Source organism: Phytophthora cinnamomi (assembly GCF_018691715.1).
Source record: "Phytophthora cinnamomi strain GKB4 chromosome Unknown Contig29, whole genome shotgun sequence".
NCBI lineage: Eukaryota > Oomycota > Peronosporomycetes > Peronosporales > Peronosporaceae > Phytophthora > Phytophthora cinnamomi.
The window spans coordinates 254,400-269,037 of NW_027150962.1; the positions used below are offsets into that span (position 1 = coordinate 254,400).

The window sequence follows — 14,638 nt, forward strand, 5'->3', positions numbered from 1 at the left end:
AGGAGTACCGTAGGGTTTGTCGACGTGCAACGTGCACTTTACAAAAGGCCCAGTCATAGTTTTTGAGTTGAGTTTGTTCAGCTTATTACATCATGTGAGTTATCGCACTTGTCGTCGTACTGCCTGATCGACGAGGGCATTCTCGATTCGCTCTTGGTACCAGCGGAGGTTGCCTGCGACGTTGCCGATCCAGAATCGCGCCGCCGAGCGAAGGTGCCGAGCGTCGAATTTGACGCCAGGCTCGCACTCGATCGAGACGCGAGTGCACAGCTGAAGGAGTGAGAGCTCTTGCCCGGGGATTGTGGCATTCGGGAGACGCTTGGTCACCGCGTATTCTTGCGCGTGGTATCTCATCCCGCTCACTGCCTTGTGCTTGATCTCGGTGGGCGTCATGCTTGAAACAAACAAGATCATGTCGCGGTCGGCCTCCAAGATGCGCCGAACAATCTGCTTCGCCTGCACATCAGCTCGCAGGTTTTTCGAATACAATTCCTTCGTGAAGTCTTCAATAATGGTGAAGGGCTGGTCCAGATTCTATTGAGAAGCCAATGGGATCAATCGTCAGTGTTTCAAGATTTTGGATCCAAACCGGCACGAGGGGGTGTGAGCTATAGTCTATGCCTACCTTCATGGACTTCCCGTACAGTCCACCGTTGCCTAGATGTTTCTCAACTCCCTTGAAGTGATCCCAAGCAGCCTCACCCACGTCGTTCAACCTAAACGGCAGAAGTTTGCTCACGAAAAGCTCGATTTGTTTATCGTCAACTTCGCGCACCTGAACGATATCTGTCGAAATGTGAACGCTGGCGAGTCCGTTGGCAGCAAACACGCGGTCTTGTTCCTGATGAGCAGCTTCAAGCCGTCGAAAAAGGTCCTGGAATTCTCCGATATCTCCATGAAAATCTACTACTTCGACGGAGCACTGCTCTACGGCATCTAGTTCGACGCCATGGCAGTATTTGGCGTTCTGCGAAGTAATGGCAGGTCGTTAGCTTTGGCTTCATTCGCAATATCCACAATTGAGTTCCTCACCTGATCAATAAACCGCTTCTGCAACGCTTGGCACAAACCGATGACCATCTTTTGCTTGCGCTCCACCATGACTTTTAACCGAGCATTCTCCTGCTCTGCCTTCTCACGATGGCATCTCTGGCGACTTGCCATGTCTTCCCACACCTGTGGCATTCGCGTCAAGGGACTCAACTGCGCAGGAACCAACACACCTTCCACCGACACTGAATTAAGCTGAAGTGAACGCAATTTCGTCTCCAGCTCCTTCACTTTGTCACGCAGGTAGACCAACTCGAACTGAGCTTCATCGCGTGCACGATTCGGGTTCGTCCTCCTCTGTCTCGGGTCCAATGGATCTACTCGATGCGACAGCAAACTCCGGTCAAAACCCGCGTTTTCCCGTTGATCCGCAGCTTCTTCGTGTTCTGGAACGGGGTCATTCTCGACGTCTCTAGGCAGTCGATAGCGAACGATGGTGCGCCACGTGAGACAGACATGCTTGACGCATCGTGGGGCTCCGGTTCAACTGCGGTACCAGTTGACGATCTCGACTCCAGTGACGTTGGGGCATAGCTGGCGCCTAAAGTATCGAGTTGGTACTCGTCCACGAAGCCCAGCGCCGCCTCGAAGACTCGCACGTCGTCCTGGCCCTCCAGGAAGGCCATCGGGTTGTATTGTGATTTGTGACAGCTGGACCCGCAGGACCAAATCCCGAAATACAGAACGGCATGACCGGCTTACACGAGCCTGTTGACATGACGTTGACATGTCTGCTGCGGAATTTCATTAACGGCACATCCAATTGCTGCGTTGGCTCTCCATGAATCTGTCGGAACGACGGCTTTGCGAACATGAACCAGAACGCCTCAACAAAAGCGCCAAACTTGCTCAATCCAAGACTACATGTATTACTACTGGCTTGCAATGACACGCAGAATGGGCATTTAATAGTGCATTGCCAGCAGGAGCTTCGGAGGTAATTAATCGGGAGCTGCTCGGTGCGAAAGGTTGTGTTCACGGGCACTTCATGTCGAGGATGTGCGTGTTACCGGAGACCACGAGATATTTGTCCGATCGTAAAATATAAAATACTGTGTAAAAAGTATGGTAAAAACTGTCATTCAGCGCGCGGGAGCACTGCATCGTCGCCACTAATTCGTTGCTGGCCACACGGCCACCATTCAGTTATTTGCAGGATGGTGCGAGGCCCCCACCAAAAGAACAGCGTCAAGGCGAAGGTGAGTTCACCAGCGAAACGAGATGCATGCACCACGTCTAATCATTTACTCCACTGTATGCAGGCCATCACCGCGAGCGAAGATGCCGTTGCGAACGGCAGTAGCCTCGCCGACGTGGCGGCAGAGTACAACGTGTCGCCGCGCACCCTGTTGCGCTGGCGAAAAGCAGCGTCTGCGATCGCGGCAGCTCCGCCCTCGCGGAAATTCGTCCGCGGCGCCGCACCACGAGGGCCGCCGATACTGTATACTGATATGGAGAGGAGGCAAGTTCGTCACATCCTACTGTACAGCTATGAGTTGACTGACCTTTGATCTGTTTATTGTAGGTTGCAAGAATGCGTGCATCAAATGAGAAAAAATAGAGCAAGACGAGTGACGAGCCAGTGTTTGCAAGTCATTGGCGCGCGACTTGAGCCGCGGCTGCTAGGTAAGCGCACTCAGTGCGCTGCCTACGAGTACTTGCAGCGGTTTCGAGACCGCAACAAGCTGTCCATTCACCGCATCACCTACAGCGGCGTCAAGCAGTGCGATGAGCTACAGGTACTGTGCCAGCGTGTGCTCGATTGAACCAGTTGGTGGCCGACGCGTTCGGGTGCGCCATGCGCTACGCGTTTGAGATGAACAGCGTCGTGTCCATCACGGCTGGCGACGATAAGTACAACTATGTATACAATATGGACCAAACGTCGATTTACATCGACGTGAACCCGAGCACCACGATCTCTCTTCGGGGCGAATGTCATGTTGACGTTGTCCAGTGTAAGTCTCTAACCATTTCAATGCGCAGTGTACTACTTTAAATTAAGTTTTGTATTGATTAGCTATGTCAGCGAACTCGTTCCGAACCTCCGTGTTTCTGTGTGCATCGGCTACGGGGTAAGCATCCCCCGTTAGTCGTGTTCAAGGGCGAGCCTAGCTACCACGTCCAAGCCGAGTTCGAGCGTCTTCCTGCGCACCGCTCGGACAAGGTAGTGCTCACGATGCAGACGAACGCGTATTGTGACCAGCACGTCATGGAGGAGTGGATCCAAGAGGTTCGTGATTTTATTTCAGTGTCGGCACCTACTGTATGACTTACAATTTGTATGATAGGTGTGGAGGCCATCGGTCGGTGGCCCATCAGTGCTGCTGCTCGACAGCTTGAAGTTCCACAAGATGGCTTCAACGCGAGCATCGCTCGCAGCCTGCTGTACGGAACGTGAGTTCATCCCTCCTGGTATCACAGGCCTTTCCCAGCCGATGGATGTCGCGGTAATGCGTGTGTTTAAGCACTTTACTAGGGAAATGTATGTGAGGTACCATGTAGATATCGATTTTTGCACCAATCCCATGCAGCGACGCAGTCTTATCACAGACATCGTGGTTGCTGCGTGGGAATCTGTGCCGGTCGAAGTGATTCGACGTGGTTTCGTCAAGGCTGGGCTCATTCCAGTCGGCCCACGCTCGGACACCGGTGCATTTGTCATTGACAAGACGGACTAAAAATTAGCTTTTTCGTGCAAGTTTTTGCATAAAGTTATGGTTGTACCTTTGAAAATCTATAGTATTCGGCTTTTTACACGTCGGACAAAAATAGTGGGTCGGACAAATATCTTGTGGTCTCCAGTACTTACTACCTGGTACACGTACAGATGCGAAAAAGCGATTTGATCGGCACCGGTCGGTCTCTGCAAAGCCCAAATCACAAATTGCTGTCGCAGGGATGGCGCTCCTGCCAGACGTGGACGATGAGCAGGCATTCGAGGCGGCGCTGAGCTTCGTGGACGGCTATTCCCTCGACGCCTTGTCGCCGACCTCGACGTCATCGATTGGTTCTTCAGTGTCGGGGTCCTTGTGGCCGTCGCCAGAGCGGCCCCGCGTCAAGCATGAGCCCAAGCCCGCGGTGTTAAACGGAGGGCCGACGTTCACCATCGCCTGCAGAGAGGCGTCTGCAATGACGCCGTTTAGTATGGCTACCCTGATGAATGGTGCCCATTCCTCGGGGCTCCAATTGAGTCTGCCCACAACGGACGAGACTCGACCGAGACCAAAGTCCACCAAGGCCAAGAAGGTGCCGACCAACCCGAATCGGGTGCGTGACGAGGCCCAGTACGAATTGGCTTTTCTCCGTGAAAAGGTGGCGGAGCTCGAGCTGCAGTTAAAGAAGTTGGAGCTCAATGCTGCACCGTTCTCAAGTTCTGCCATGATGTCTGTGCCTCGGCCTCTACTCCAAGTGCCACGAGTTTGGAAAGACATGGCGAGTCGGCAACGACGACGTCGGGATGAAGCACAGCGCGAAAATGTTCGCTTGCGGCTGATCGTAGAGCGGAAGAGGAAGATGGCGACGGGGTTGAGTGCACTACTTCGAAAACGACTTACTCAACAGGTACGGAGTTGTTGGATTGTGCTGTGAACAGGATTCTAACGTTTACCTTGTTGTGGCAGGGCGCCGAATGCTCGCGTGGCAAAGGTCAACTTCGCACTGAACGTGGTACGACCTGCGTGTTGGACTTCCAAGGCGACATTGGTGATTTTCACGACCTTTTTCAGCACCTCCAAAGCGCGTATCATGAAGTAGACGCCGTATTTGCTGCTAGCGGGCTGGCCACGATGGAGATCCCGACGAACGACGTTCGTGTTCGAGAAGGCGTCGACGGCAAGTACATCGAGATTTTTGCCGACAAATTGCTTCCATTCAGCCTCCGAGATACGGGTGAGGCTGCGTGGAATCACTTCAAAGGCGTAGAGAAGCACTTTGACAATGGTGGACTGTACGAGAAAGCAGCCAAGGTGGGTGGAGCTGAACACAGACACCGTCATGTCTAGGTTTCTAACTTTGTTTATCACTTGTTCACTACAGAACCTGGATCAGCCGTACACAATTATCGAGGACTTCACAAAGGAAATGTTCTCAAATAACTCGCGCGCAGATGTAAAAGCAAAGCAAATCGTGCAGCGCATCGTCAACGCTGATCGCGACATGATTCTCTTTGTATCAAGCGTGACCCCCGTCGAGATCAAGCACAAGCCACTGGATGGACTGGTTTACCACGCGCGAGAGTACGCCCTAACAAAACGGTTCTCAGATTCGACTCCTGAGCACGAACTGTCACTGCTGCAGCTGTACGTGCGGGTCTCGTTCGACTACGATCCGGGTGTTGTGTATGATACTCGTCATGTCCGCTCGGTCATCCAGTTCGTGATTGGTAACGTAGGAGGCAGTCTACGCTGCTACCAAGAACGCATCGAAAACGCGCTGATCGATCCAGCTCTACGACAACAGTAACGATGGCAAATGCTTCTGACTGCGAAAAACTATCCCTTCGTACCATACTATCTGACCGGTGGCTTCTACTTCGTAGTAGCAGGTATTAAAACCAACACGCTCAGAGACCGACAGTGTACTTCTATGTTTACAATGAAAAGCGGTCAAATACCTGGTTCACAGCTCAGCACGTTCTTACATTTGGAACAAGATTATACCCGGACGCTAACCATCTAACGACTTTAGGAACTCCACTTGTTTGTGGAGAACTCACTTTAAACCATCAACACCTACACTGTACTCAGGACAGCTAACAACAACAACAAAACGTCAAGTGGCATGATTGCCCAAAACTATCGGTGCACCCCTGTCGTCTTCACTGCGGAGTTCGATCCTCCACAGCTCGACAAGGCACCACAACTTGCATCTCGGTTCCTTACGCGGCGGCGGGCGTGTGGATCGCGTCCGAGTAGTCGACCTCGGCTTCTTCCACCGAGGCCTTGCGCTTGCGCATGATCACAACGGCAGCCACAGCACCAAGCACAGCAACCAAGCAGCCCACGACCACAATCGGAACGGTGGTGCCATTGCCAGAGCTGCTCTCGGAGCTCTTGGTGGCCTCGTATTCAGCGCGCGTGGTAGCGTATGCCGTTCCGACAGTTCCAGAGGTCGAGTACGCCACGCCAACGATTCCAGTGGATTCGCGCTCGGACTGCGTCGCGTCTTCACTTCCAGACGACGTCGTAGGGGCAGGCGTCGGTGCCAAATCGGCACTAATTGTCGGCGCTGCCGTCGGGTAGGTGGGAGCCGGAGTCGGGTCACTGAAGTTGGTCGGCGCCGGCGTCGGTAGATCAGGGAGGGTAGTGGGCGCTGGTGTCGCGCCGACGACATCTGCGAGGTCACTCTGCGATCCCGAGTTCTGCGCTACATTCGCGGGGTTGCCGGCGTGGGTGGCCCCAGCGACAGCTAGGAAGGTGACGAGGAAGGCGGTGAGGTTCATGGTGCTCGTGTCGGCTCTTGGAGGAGGATTGCTCGCTTCGAAGTGAAATGCAAAGTGAGTTGATGGAGCATCCGACGCGCTCGACGGGCAATGCAGGACATGTGTAGATTGACATCCTGGGTAGAGGTCTCGCCCGAGGCGTGCGCGCCTCGAATGCTGCCCGTATCTTTCATGTTGACCAGGTTGGATAAGACCTCTACTGTTGGCAAGAGTATCAAAAGCGCACACACATGTAAATGCCAGACGACCGAGCGCCGTCAGGTGGTGGGGTGGCTCGCTGCCAGTCGGCTGGGGCCATTGCCCGTCACCTCATTCGCGTGTAGAGATCCGGGCGTCATACGTGAGCTCCAGCCGGAGGCCGCACCCGGCTTGACGTCCACTCTCGTCCGTCATGTTGACCCGCGGTCTCTGCAGGTAGAATATTCACGCGCGGACGACCGCGCGATGGTAAAGGTTCAACTCGAGCAGACGACGGGTAGTCACCCAAGCAGTCACCCACACACGCGTACGTCAAGAGGTGACGTCGCCCAGCTGACGTCGCCACCTACGTGCGCTACACTAAGTTGTAAGATCGCGCAATCAGTAAAAAAATACCATGAGATTTTTCTGTACGCCGCGGACATGGGTTCACGCATTCCAGCCAATCATCGCCCTCCCCACCCTGCTTTTCAGCCAACCGCGCGGCGCCAATCCGCCTCAACGTCCTCCCCACACACTTCAAACCTCCAAGCGACTCCTACCATTAACAGGTGAAACGATGGTGGAGGTGACGGTGCTGGACTACGGCGCGGGCAACGTGCGCAGCCTGAAGAACGCCATCCGCGCGGCCGGCCACTCGGTGAAGGTGGTGGCCTCGGCCGAGGACATCCGGCGCGCGGAGGTGCTGATCTTCCCGGGCGTGGGCAACTTCCGCGCCGCCATGGAGTTCCTGAACGCCAGCGGCTACGTGGACGAGCTGCGCGCGTACGTGGCGGCGGACCGGCGCTACCTGGGCATCTGCCTGGGCATGCAGACGCTGTTCGAGGGCTCGGACGAGTGCCCCGAGCTCAAGGGGCTGGGCGTGATCAAGGGCAAGGTCACGCGCTTCCCGTCCGAGCACGTGACGGTGCCCCACATCGGCTGGAACGGCATCACGGCCTGGAAGCAGTCGGCGCTGCTGGCGGCGCTGCCCGTGCCCGCCGAGGAGGCCAAGCTCTACTTCGTGCACTCGTTCCGCGCCTCCAAGACGGACAAGAACGCCGGCTGGGTGCTGGCCACCACCAACTACGGCGACCTCGAGTTCGTCAGCGCCGTGCAGAAGGGCAACGTCATGGCCACGCAGTTCCACCCGGAGAAGAGCGGCGCCGTGGGGATTGCCATCCTCAAGGGCTTCCTGGAGAACACGGCGCTGCCTGACCACGACAAGCCCATTGCGTCGGCGGCGACGGCGCCCCGCACGACGCTGTCCAAGCGTATCATCGCGTACGTGGCGGTGTGAAGTAGTTTTTTTATTGTTGGAGATGGAGGTGGTGGTGACGGTGGGTTGGTCGGGTGTTTGTTGTACTGCAGGTGTCTGGATGTGCGTGCCAATGACCAGGGAGACCTGGTGGTGACCAAGGGAGACCAGTACGACGTGCGCGAGAGCTCGGACAACGCGCAGGGCAACGTGCGCAACATGGGCAAACCCGTGGACCTGTGCAAGCGCTACTTCGAGGAGGGCGCGGACGAGGTGGCCTTCCTCAACATCACCAGCTTCCGCGAGCAGCCCATGGGCGACCTCCCCATGGTTCAGGTGCTCGAGGCCAGCTCGGAGTGCGTCTTTGTGCCGCTCACGATTGGCGGTGGCATCCGCGAGTACGTGGACGACCAGCAGAAGACCCACTCGGCCCTGGACGTGGCGGCGCTCTACTTCCGCTCGGGCGCTGACAAGGTTTCCATTGGTAGCGATGCTGTGTACACGGCTGAGAAGTACTACGCCAACGGTGGCAAGGGTGACGGAACCAGCTCCATCGAGACCATCTCCGCGGTGTACGGCATCCAGGCCGTCGTGGTGTCCATGGACCCGAAGCGGGTGTACGTGGCGTCGTTCTACGATGAGAACGCCAAGGGCCACAGCGTCGTGAAACTGTCTAAGCCCGGCCCGAACGGCGAGGAATACTGCTGGTACCAAATGACTGTGCGTGGTGGACGCGAGACCCGTGACATCGACGTCGTGCAGCTTGCCCAGGCTGTTGAGGCCCTTGGTGCTGGCGAGCTGTTGCTCAACTGCGTGGACATGGACGGCCAGAAGGCTGGCTACGACCTGGATCTGATTTCGCTGGTCAAAAAGTCTGTGCGTATCCCCGTGGTTGCGTCCAGCGGTGCTGGTAAGCCGGAGCACTTCACCGAGGTCTTCGAGAAGACGAACTGTGACGCGGCACTCGCGGCTGGCATCTTCCACCGCAAGGAAGTGGCCATCAAGGACGTCAAGGCGCAGCTGCACACCGACAACATCAGTGTGCGTCTCTGAGTGCTACTTTCATGCATCAACGCAGCATCAACGCAGACAAGCGCAGGAACCGAGACCAGAGACTAGACACAGGGAACTAGCTTCGATCCTCACACGGTTGGGTTCATAGTATGCCCGTCCCTCTGCTGTTGCAGCTCCGTCCCCACATATCGTGCAGTTCCTTTTACTCACACTAACACGAAAAAAATAGAGCAACACTACAACGATACCTTTGTTCACCGAGAACAAATTTTACGAAAAACACATTGAGCTATTATCCGCTCGAGGGGAAATGAAACATATCACTATCATCGTTTCTAGCGGCGGTGTGGAAGAAGTTCATGGGTGCACTCTCGCGTCTTGCCCGCGGGTCTTTTGATGTCGGCTTTCGTACTGAGACTCGCGTTGCAATTCTAATATCCGGGTCACCTTCAGCTGGGTTTTCCTCTTTTGACTCTTTTAAGCCAGCATTGTTGTCGGTGGTTGGCAATAGAGGACTGTCCGTAAGAACTTTTGGCACGGCACCTGCTGTCTGAGCTCGCCAAGGTATCGATGGCGACCTGCTACTTCGAACAGCGCCTGCAGATTGTCCTGGTCGAGCTCCGGCAGGGAAGATACCATTCGGAGTACTACACGCTCGGATTCGCGCGCTTGAAGTGTGAGGTCGATTCGCAGCCTTTGCTGCAAGAAGCATTTGCTGCTTGTGTTTTCGGCTGGCTAATACAGAATCGCTCGAGCCGCTCGACGAAGACGATGACGGCCGAGACGGCAATGGCACAAACATTTGGGAGCTCTTCTCTCTCTCCAGTAGATCCTGGTAGTCAAGCATAATGTCTCGTGTTCCGTTCTGCGGAGTGAAAATCAAATGAGAAGCAAAACGTAAGCTCACAGCGGTCTAAGAAACACCAATTTTGAAACTACGAACCTGGCTCCGCTCGATCTCCTGCAAAATAGCCACATTCTCCTCATGCAAGTTAGTCGCCAGTGTTGCTAGTGGTCCCTTTACGTTGTTGAGATCTCCTTGGGTTTCCTTGAGTAGGCCTGCCAGCTTCCTCAGACAGGCATCCAGTTGCGCAAGGCGTTCTTTATGCTGCAGTAGTATATCATTGGCTTTGTTCATCCGCTGGCTCAGCTGTTGTGTGTGCTGTCGGGTCACCGCATTAGTCTCGTTAAGCTCATTACGCAGCTTATCATTGCTGGTCTTCATTTTGGCATCCAACGATTCCAAAAGCCCTGAATGTGCAAATTGCTCAAGCTCGTTCAATGCATTGGCGAGGTGTTGGGTGCGCGCTTCCACCTGCTTGACGCTATTGGCAAGCCGAGCTTCTCTCACGTCATGAGTGCTCCTGTCGGCTTGTGTCTGTGCTTGCAATCGACCTAGTGTTTCCGTCAACGACTGGATGTTCGCCACAGCTAGGCTGGTTTGTTCGTCCAACGCACGAAGCTGAGCTGTCGCTGCCTGTTCAGCGCTTTCAAGCTGTACAATGGAGTTTCTGGCTGCCGTCTGCTTGCGCGTGAGGTCTAACATATTCACGTTAAGCTCCGCTACTTGTCGCTGCCGCTGCCGATCTCCGTTCACGTAGTTGCTGAGCGAATCGAGCTGGTCCGTTATCTTCGCGATTCGCAGCGCAGCCGCTTCCAACGATGCCTTCTGAGCGGTAGTCTCTACGTTGAAAACTCGGTTGAAGTCGTCGACGCCAATCTTGGAGCTGACCTGGTGCTCCACTTGACCTGCGAACGTTGCAAATAAGTCATGTACGTGCTGCTCCAAGGCAGCGCGAAGCTTGTGCAGGTCCCACGAATTGGCTTCGAACACAGACACGTCCAGCTTGGAGCTCTGCAGGCTGAGTAGCGACGCGACGTCCGCCTTGTGGTCCAAGTGCGCTGCCACCTCGGATCGCATGGTGTCCATCTGAGCGTCCACATGCGCCAGTGACACCTTTGTGGACAACGCAGCGTCCAACTGAGCGCGCGTCACGACCGACGCCATCAGCTCAGCTGTTCGAGCCCGCTCTTCCTGCGTGAGGCGGTTGGCAGCTCGCAACTCGTGCACCTGCGCCTTGAGGCGGTCAACTTCCGCCCACAGATAGCGACTATCTGCATGCACAGACAGATAATACTCACTCTAGCATGAAAAAAAGTTAAACCACGACAGTCAAGGTCAGACCATGACGCACCTGCAATGGCCATGTGCGTCGCCTCCATTATCACTTCCCAGGAAGTATCGGTGCAGTATTACTCACTACTCGGCTACAACTATTTTACCACACGGTATTATTAGCTGTCGACTGTCTGTCAGAGCAAGTCGAGCTTCTCGGTGGGCCGGATCGGCCACTATTGCCGAAATGGCTTCAACCAGGTCAGAGAAAGGGATCCGCCGGTGAGGTAGGTGATCGAGCGCGTCGGAAGATTTCCACCGCAAATACATGTACGCTGCACGCCCAATGGATATGCCCGTTGCCAGCTTCACTTCAAGCCTGGGTTTTCCCGTTCCTGGCAACCGTTCGCTGTCTTCCTGTCCGCGCGCCCTACAACTTTGTCGCTCACACCCTACAACTTTTACGCTCTTCACGCGACCTTCGCGCGACATTATCCGAGGTTTTACCCGCAAGATCCCGAGGTTTTTCGCGAGGGGGGAACAACAACAGACAACAGCAGCCGAACGTCCGGAGCCGCACCGCAGCGCCTTCCTCGCTCGCTTGCGTGGCGCCCTCCTCGCTCACCCGCGCTCCCTCTCCGCGCCGCGCACGCCCCGCGCGCTCGCTCCTGCGTCCCTCTCCAAGCCGCCGCAGATCTCCCCTCGTCGCCGCGCGCGGCAGGCTCCCGTGCTCATGGATTATGAATTGGTGCGTCCAAAAAGTTCAAGTCAAGTCAAGAATGAATCGCACCGGCAGCCCAAAACTCCGCGCCGCAATTCAAGGTTCTAATATTTTTTTTCTTATTTGCTTCTTTGTTTTCGGGCACATGTCGCAGGGCGACGAGCAGCTCCTGGGCAAGGAGTCCGAGCTGGCCAACGGCCCGACGTTCGAGGACCTGGCCATCGACGACAGCCTGAGCGACCTGCAGCGCGTCACCAAGTACGTGTGCAGCAACATCGCGCTGCAGCGCGTGATCCACGTCAAGATGCTGCACGAGACGGCGCGCAGCGTGGGCTTCCAGGCCACGTGCGACCAGCTGCTGCCGCTGCTGGAGCCGCTGGTGTGCGACGTCGAGTACGTGGTGCGCCAGCACGTGGCGCTGCAGTTCCCGCCGCTGTGCCAGTTCCTGGTGCAGGCCGAGCCCGACGCCGGCTACCGCGTGCTGCTGGACAAGCTCATCCCGCTGGTCACCAAGCTCGTGTCGGACGACCAGCACGAGGTGCGCTCCGCCGCCAGCGAGAGCCTCGTGGACATGGCGGCGCTCGTGCGGCCCGAGGACCAGGGCCAGCACGTGCTCACGATCGTGCTGCCGCTGGCGCACGACGACGACAACGAGCAGTTCCGCATCTCGGCCGTCACGCTCTACAACGGGCTGGCCGAGCACTTCGGCGCCGAGCTGTGCCAGCAGTTCTGCGTGCCCGAGCTCATCTCGCTGTCGGAGGACCCGGTGTTCCGGGTGCGCAAGTCGACGGCGCTCAGTTTTTCCAATGTGTGCAAGACAGCAGGTGAGGAGCTGAGTCGGGAGAGGCTCATCCCGGCCTTCCAGAGACTCGCCAAGGACGACATTTGGGGCGTCAGGAAGGCCTGCGCCGAGTGCCTGGTTAGTGTTGCGTTGGCGCTCGCACCCGCAGACCGCGGGCCGCTGCTGGTACCGATGTTTGAAAATTTTATTGGGGATTCGTCCCGGTGGGTTCGCATGGCAGCGTACCAGAGTTTGGGGCCGTTTCTGGCGGCGCTGGAGAAGGATCAGGTTACGGACGAATTGGTGGGGCATTTCACGAGCATGGCAACGACGGCGGCGTCGCAGCTTGGTGGAAGTGGCGAAGTAGATATTAAGTTTCACTGTGCGTTCAATTTCCCGGCGGTGGTGAGCATTTTGGGAGCAGCCGATTGGCTAAAGCTGTCGCCGACTTTCGAGTTGTTGCACAATGATACGTTTTGGAAGATCCGGCGGTCATTCGCGTACTCATTGCACGAGCTGGCACGGATTCTTGGTCAAGGCATCACGGAGACGCAGCTAGCCACAGCGTTTGACAGTTATCTTCATGACGTACAAGACGTGCGGCTAGGCGCGATGCTGCACTTTGCCGACTTTTTGGAGAATGTGTCACCGTCGTTTCGTGAAAGTTATTTACCTGTTCTTGCTGAGTTCGATTCTTTCGACAATACTACCAAGTGGCGTTTTCGCGAAGTGTTGAGCGGTCAGCTAGCGCAGCTGTGCCGCACTTTTACACCGGAGGCAACGTTTTCCGTAATTAATCCGTTGGTGTTCAAGCTCGTCACAGACCCAGTTGCCGTGGTGCGAGAGGAAAGCTACCACGTACGTGCACCGATTGATTTTCTTTCATTTCTTCTCGTCAGCCACAAGCTAACGTTTTTGTGACACTGTTTGCAGGCATGTCCGCTGCTAGTAGCACGTCTGAGTTCAAATCCAGAGTGGCTCACTGCCGTGGTTGAGAGATTCGTGACTCTTGCGAAATCTTCACATTATCAGGAACGACAATGTTTTGTAAAGATATGCGCGTCTTTCCTGGCAACTACATCATCTGAAGAGCAGTCTCAAGACGAAGGCAAAACACCGGAGGAGGACGTGATGCCTATCAATGCTGTTCGCGACTTTTTTTCGTCGAAGCTTGCATCTGCGTTTTTCACGCTAGCGTTGGACCCGGTTTCGAATGTTCGCGTTGTATTCTCGGAGACGGTGATGAAGCACCGGCAATTGTGCCGCGAGCACCCTGATTGCCCGGATGTATTGCGAGAGATTTTGAGCGCCGATTTCGCGAATGCCGAGAATCTTGCTGCTGTTTTGTCTGAACGTGTAAACGGACAGCGCGAAGCACAAGCAAAACTAGACGGAGAGGCCAAGAGCAATGTAGAAGCGGAAGAGGTAAAACCTGAGGCGTCTGAAGCGACAGTATCTGTGGAATCAACAGAGGTTGGAGCGTCTGCGGTTCCTCCTCCAGCCCCATCATTGGCCGTCCCACCAGTAGATGCAGGAGAAGCTCCTCAGCCTGCATCGTTGGTACAACCAGGGGAGAGCGCAGAGGCAGCTTCTGAGCAGGCATCGCCGATCGATGAGTCTTCGAATTCGTCCTCTGCAGCCTCAACACAACAGCCTCCGTCCGTTGAAACAAACGGAGAGGCGTCAAGTCCTGCAGAAGCAGACACATCCGAGCACCAAACAAAAGCGCCTGAACCCCCCGCTACGCAAAGCTTACAGCCGTGAGCGGGGAAGAATGACGAATGGATAGATAAATCTAAACAGTTTAGAAGCAGCGCGTAACTCGACGAACAAGACGCTGCGTGAAGATGTTAAATGTGTGCGCATTGAGTTTCTTTCTGTTTCCTGTAGCTCTGCTACGAGGTGGAGTCGCGCTTTATTCTCTGCAGTAGGTAGCGAGTGCGCAGCAGACTTTGGTTAGAAGCATGATTGCTGCACACATGCAATTCATGCAGCGGAAAACGTGCGAGTTCGTTGATTTTAATCCTGCCTCAAGTATAAAAAAAATGAGCTTCAAGTATTATAATATATTTACATCA

General features: G+C 55.4%; 6 protein-coding genes across 6 annotated transcripts; 3 read left to right on the forward strand and 3 right to left on the reverse strand.

The window, feature by feature from the left end:
• Nucleotides 1–99: 99 nt before the first annotated feature.
• Nucleotides 100–1,676, reverse strand: IUM83_09956 (uncharacterized protein; the record flags this gene model as incomplete). The annotated part of the gene is made up of 4 exons (XM_067934433.1): nucleotides 100–534; nucleotides 626–967; nucleotides 1,033–1,367; nucleotides 1,547–1,676. The coding sequence occupies 4 exons, from the start codon at nucleotides 1,674–1,676 to the stop codon at nucleotides 100–102; spliced, it is 1,242 nt and encodes a 413-aa protein (XP_067793234.1).
• A 2,275-nt stretch (nucleotides 1,677–3,951) lies between these two features.
• Nucleotides 3,952–5,514, forward strand: IUM83_09957 (M96 mating-specific protein family; the record flags this gene model as incomplete). Its single annotated transcript, XM_067934434.1, has 3 exons — nucleotides 3,952–4,614; nucleotides 4,674–5,018; nucleotides 5,089–5,514. The coding sequence occupies 3 exons, from the start codon at nucleotides 3,952–3,954 to the stop codon at nucleotides 5,512–5,514; spliced, it is 1,434 nt and encodes a 477-aa protein (XP_067793288.1).
• A 415-nt stretch (nucleotides 5,515–5,929) lies between these two features.
• On the reverse strand, nucleotides 5,930–6,493 carry IUM83_09958 (uncharacterized protein; the record flags this gene model as incomplete). Its single annotated transcript, XM_067934435.1, has 1 exon — nucleotides 5,930–6,493. The coding sequence occupies one exon, from the start codon at nucleotides 6,491–6,493 to the stop codon at nucleotides 5,930–5,932; it is 564 nt and encodes a 187-aa protein (XP_067793290.1).
• A 757-nt stretch (nucleotides 6,494–7,250) lies between these two features.
• IUM83_09959 (imidazoleglycerol phosphate synthase, cyclase subunit) lies at nucleotides 7,251–8,981 on the forward strand (the record flags this gene model as incomplete). Its single annotated transcript, XM_067934436.1, has 2 exons — nucleotides 7,251–7,954; nucleotides 8,042–8,981. The coding sequence occupies 2 exons, from the start codon at nucleotides 7,251–7,253 to the stop codon at nucleotides 8,979–8,981; spliced, it is 1,644 nt and encodes a 547-aa protein (XP_067793289.1).
• Nucleotides 8,982–9,855: 874 nt separating this feature from the next.
• On the reverse strand, nucleotides 9,856–11,165 carry IUM83_09960 (uncharacterized protein; the record flags this gene model as incomplete). Its single annotated transcript, XM_067934437.1, has 2 exons — nucleotides 9,856–11,057; nucleotides 11,138–11,165. The coding sequence occupies 2 exons, from the start codon at nucleotides 11,163–11,165 to the stop codon at nucleotides 9,856–9,858; spliced, it is 1,230 nt and encodes a 409-aa protein (XP_067793429.1).
• Nucleotides 11,166–11,791: 626 nt separating this feature from the next.
• IUM83_09961 (Protein phosphatase 2A regulatory subunit A) lies at nucleotides 11,792–13,481 on the forward strand (the record flags this gene model as incomplete). Its single annotated transcript, XM_067934438.1, has 2 exons — nucleotides 11,792–11,806; nucleotides 11,934–13,481. 2 exons carry the CDS (start codon nucleotides 11,792–11,794, stop codon nucleotides 13,479–13,481), a joined length of 1,563 nt encoding a protein of 520 aa, XP_067793416.1.
• Nucleotides 13,482–14,638: the final 1,157 nt, after the last annotated feature.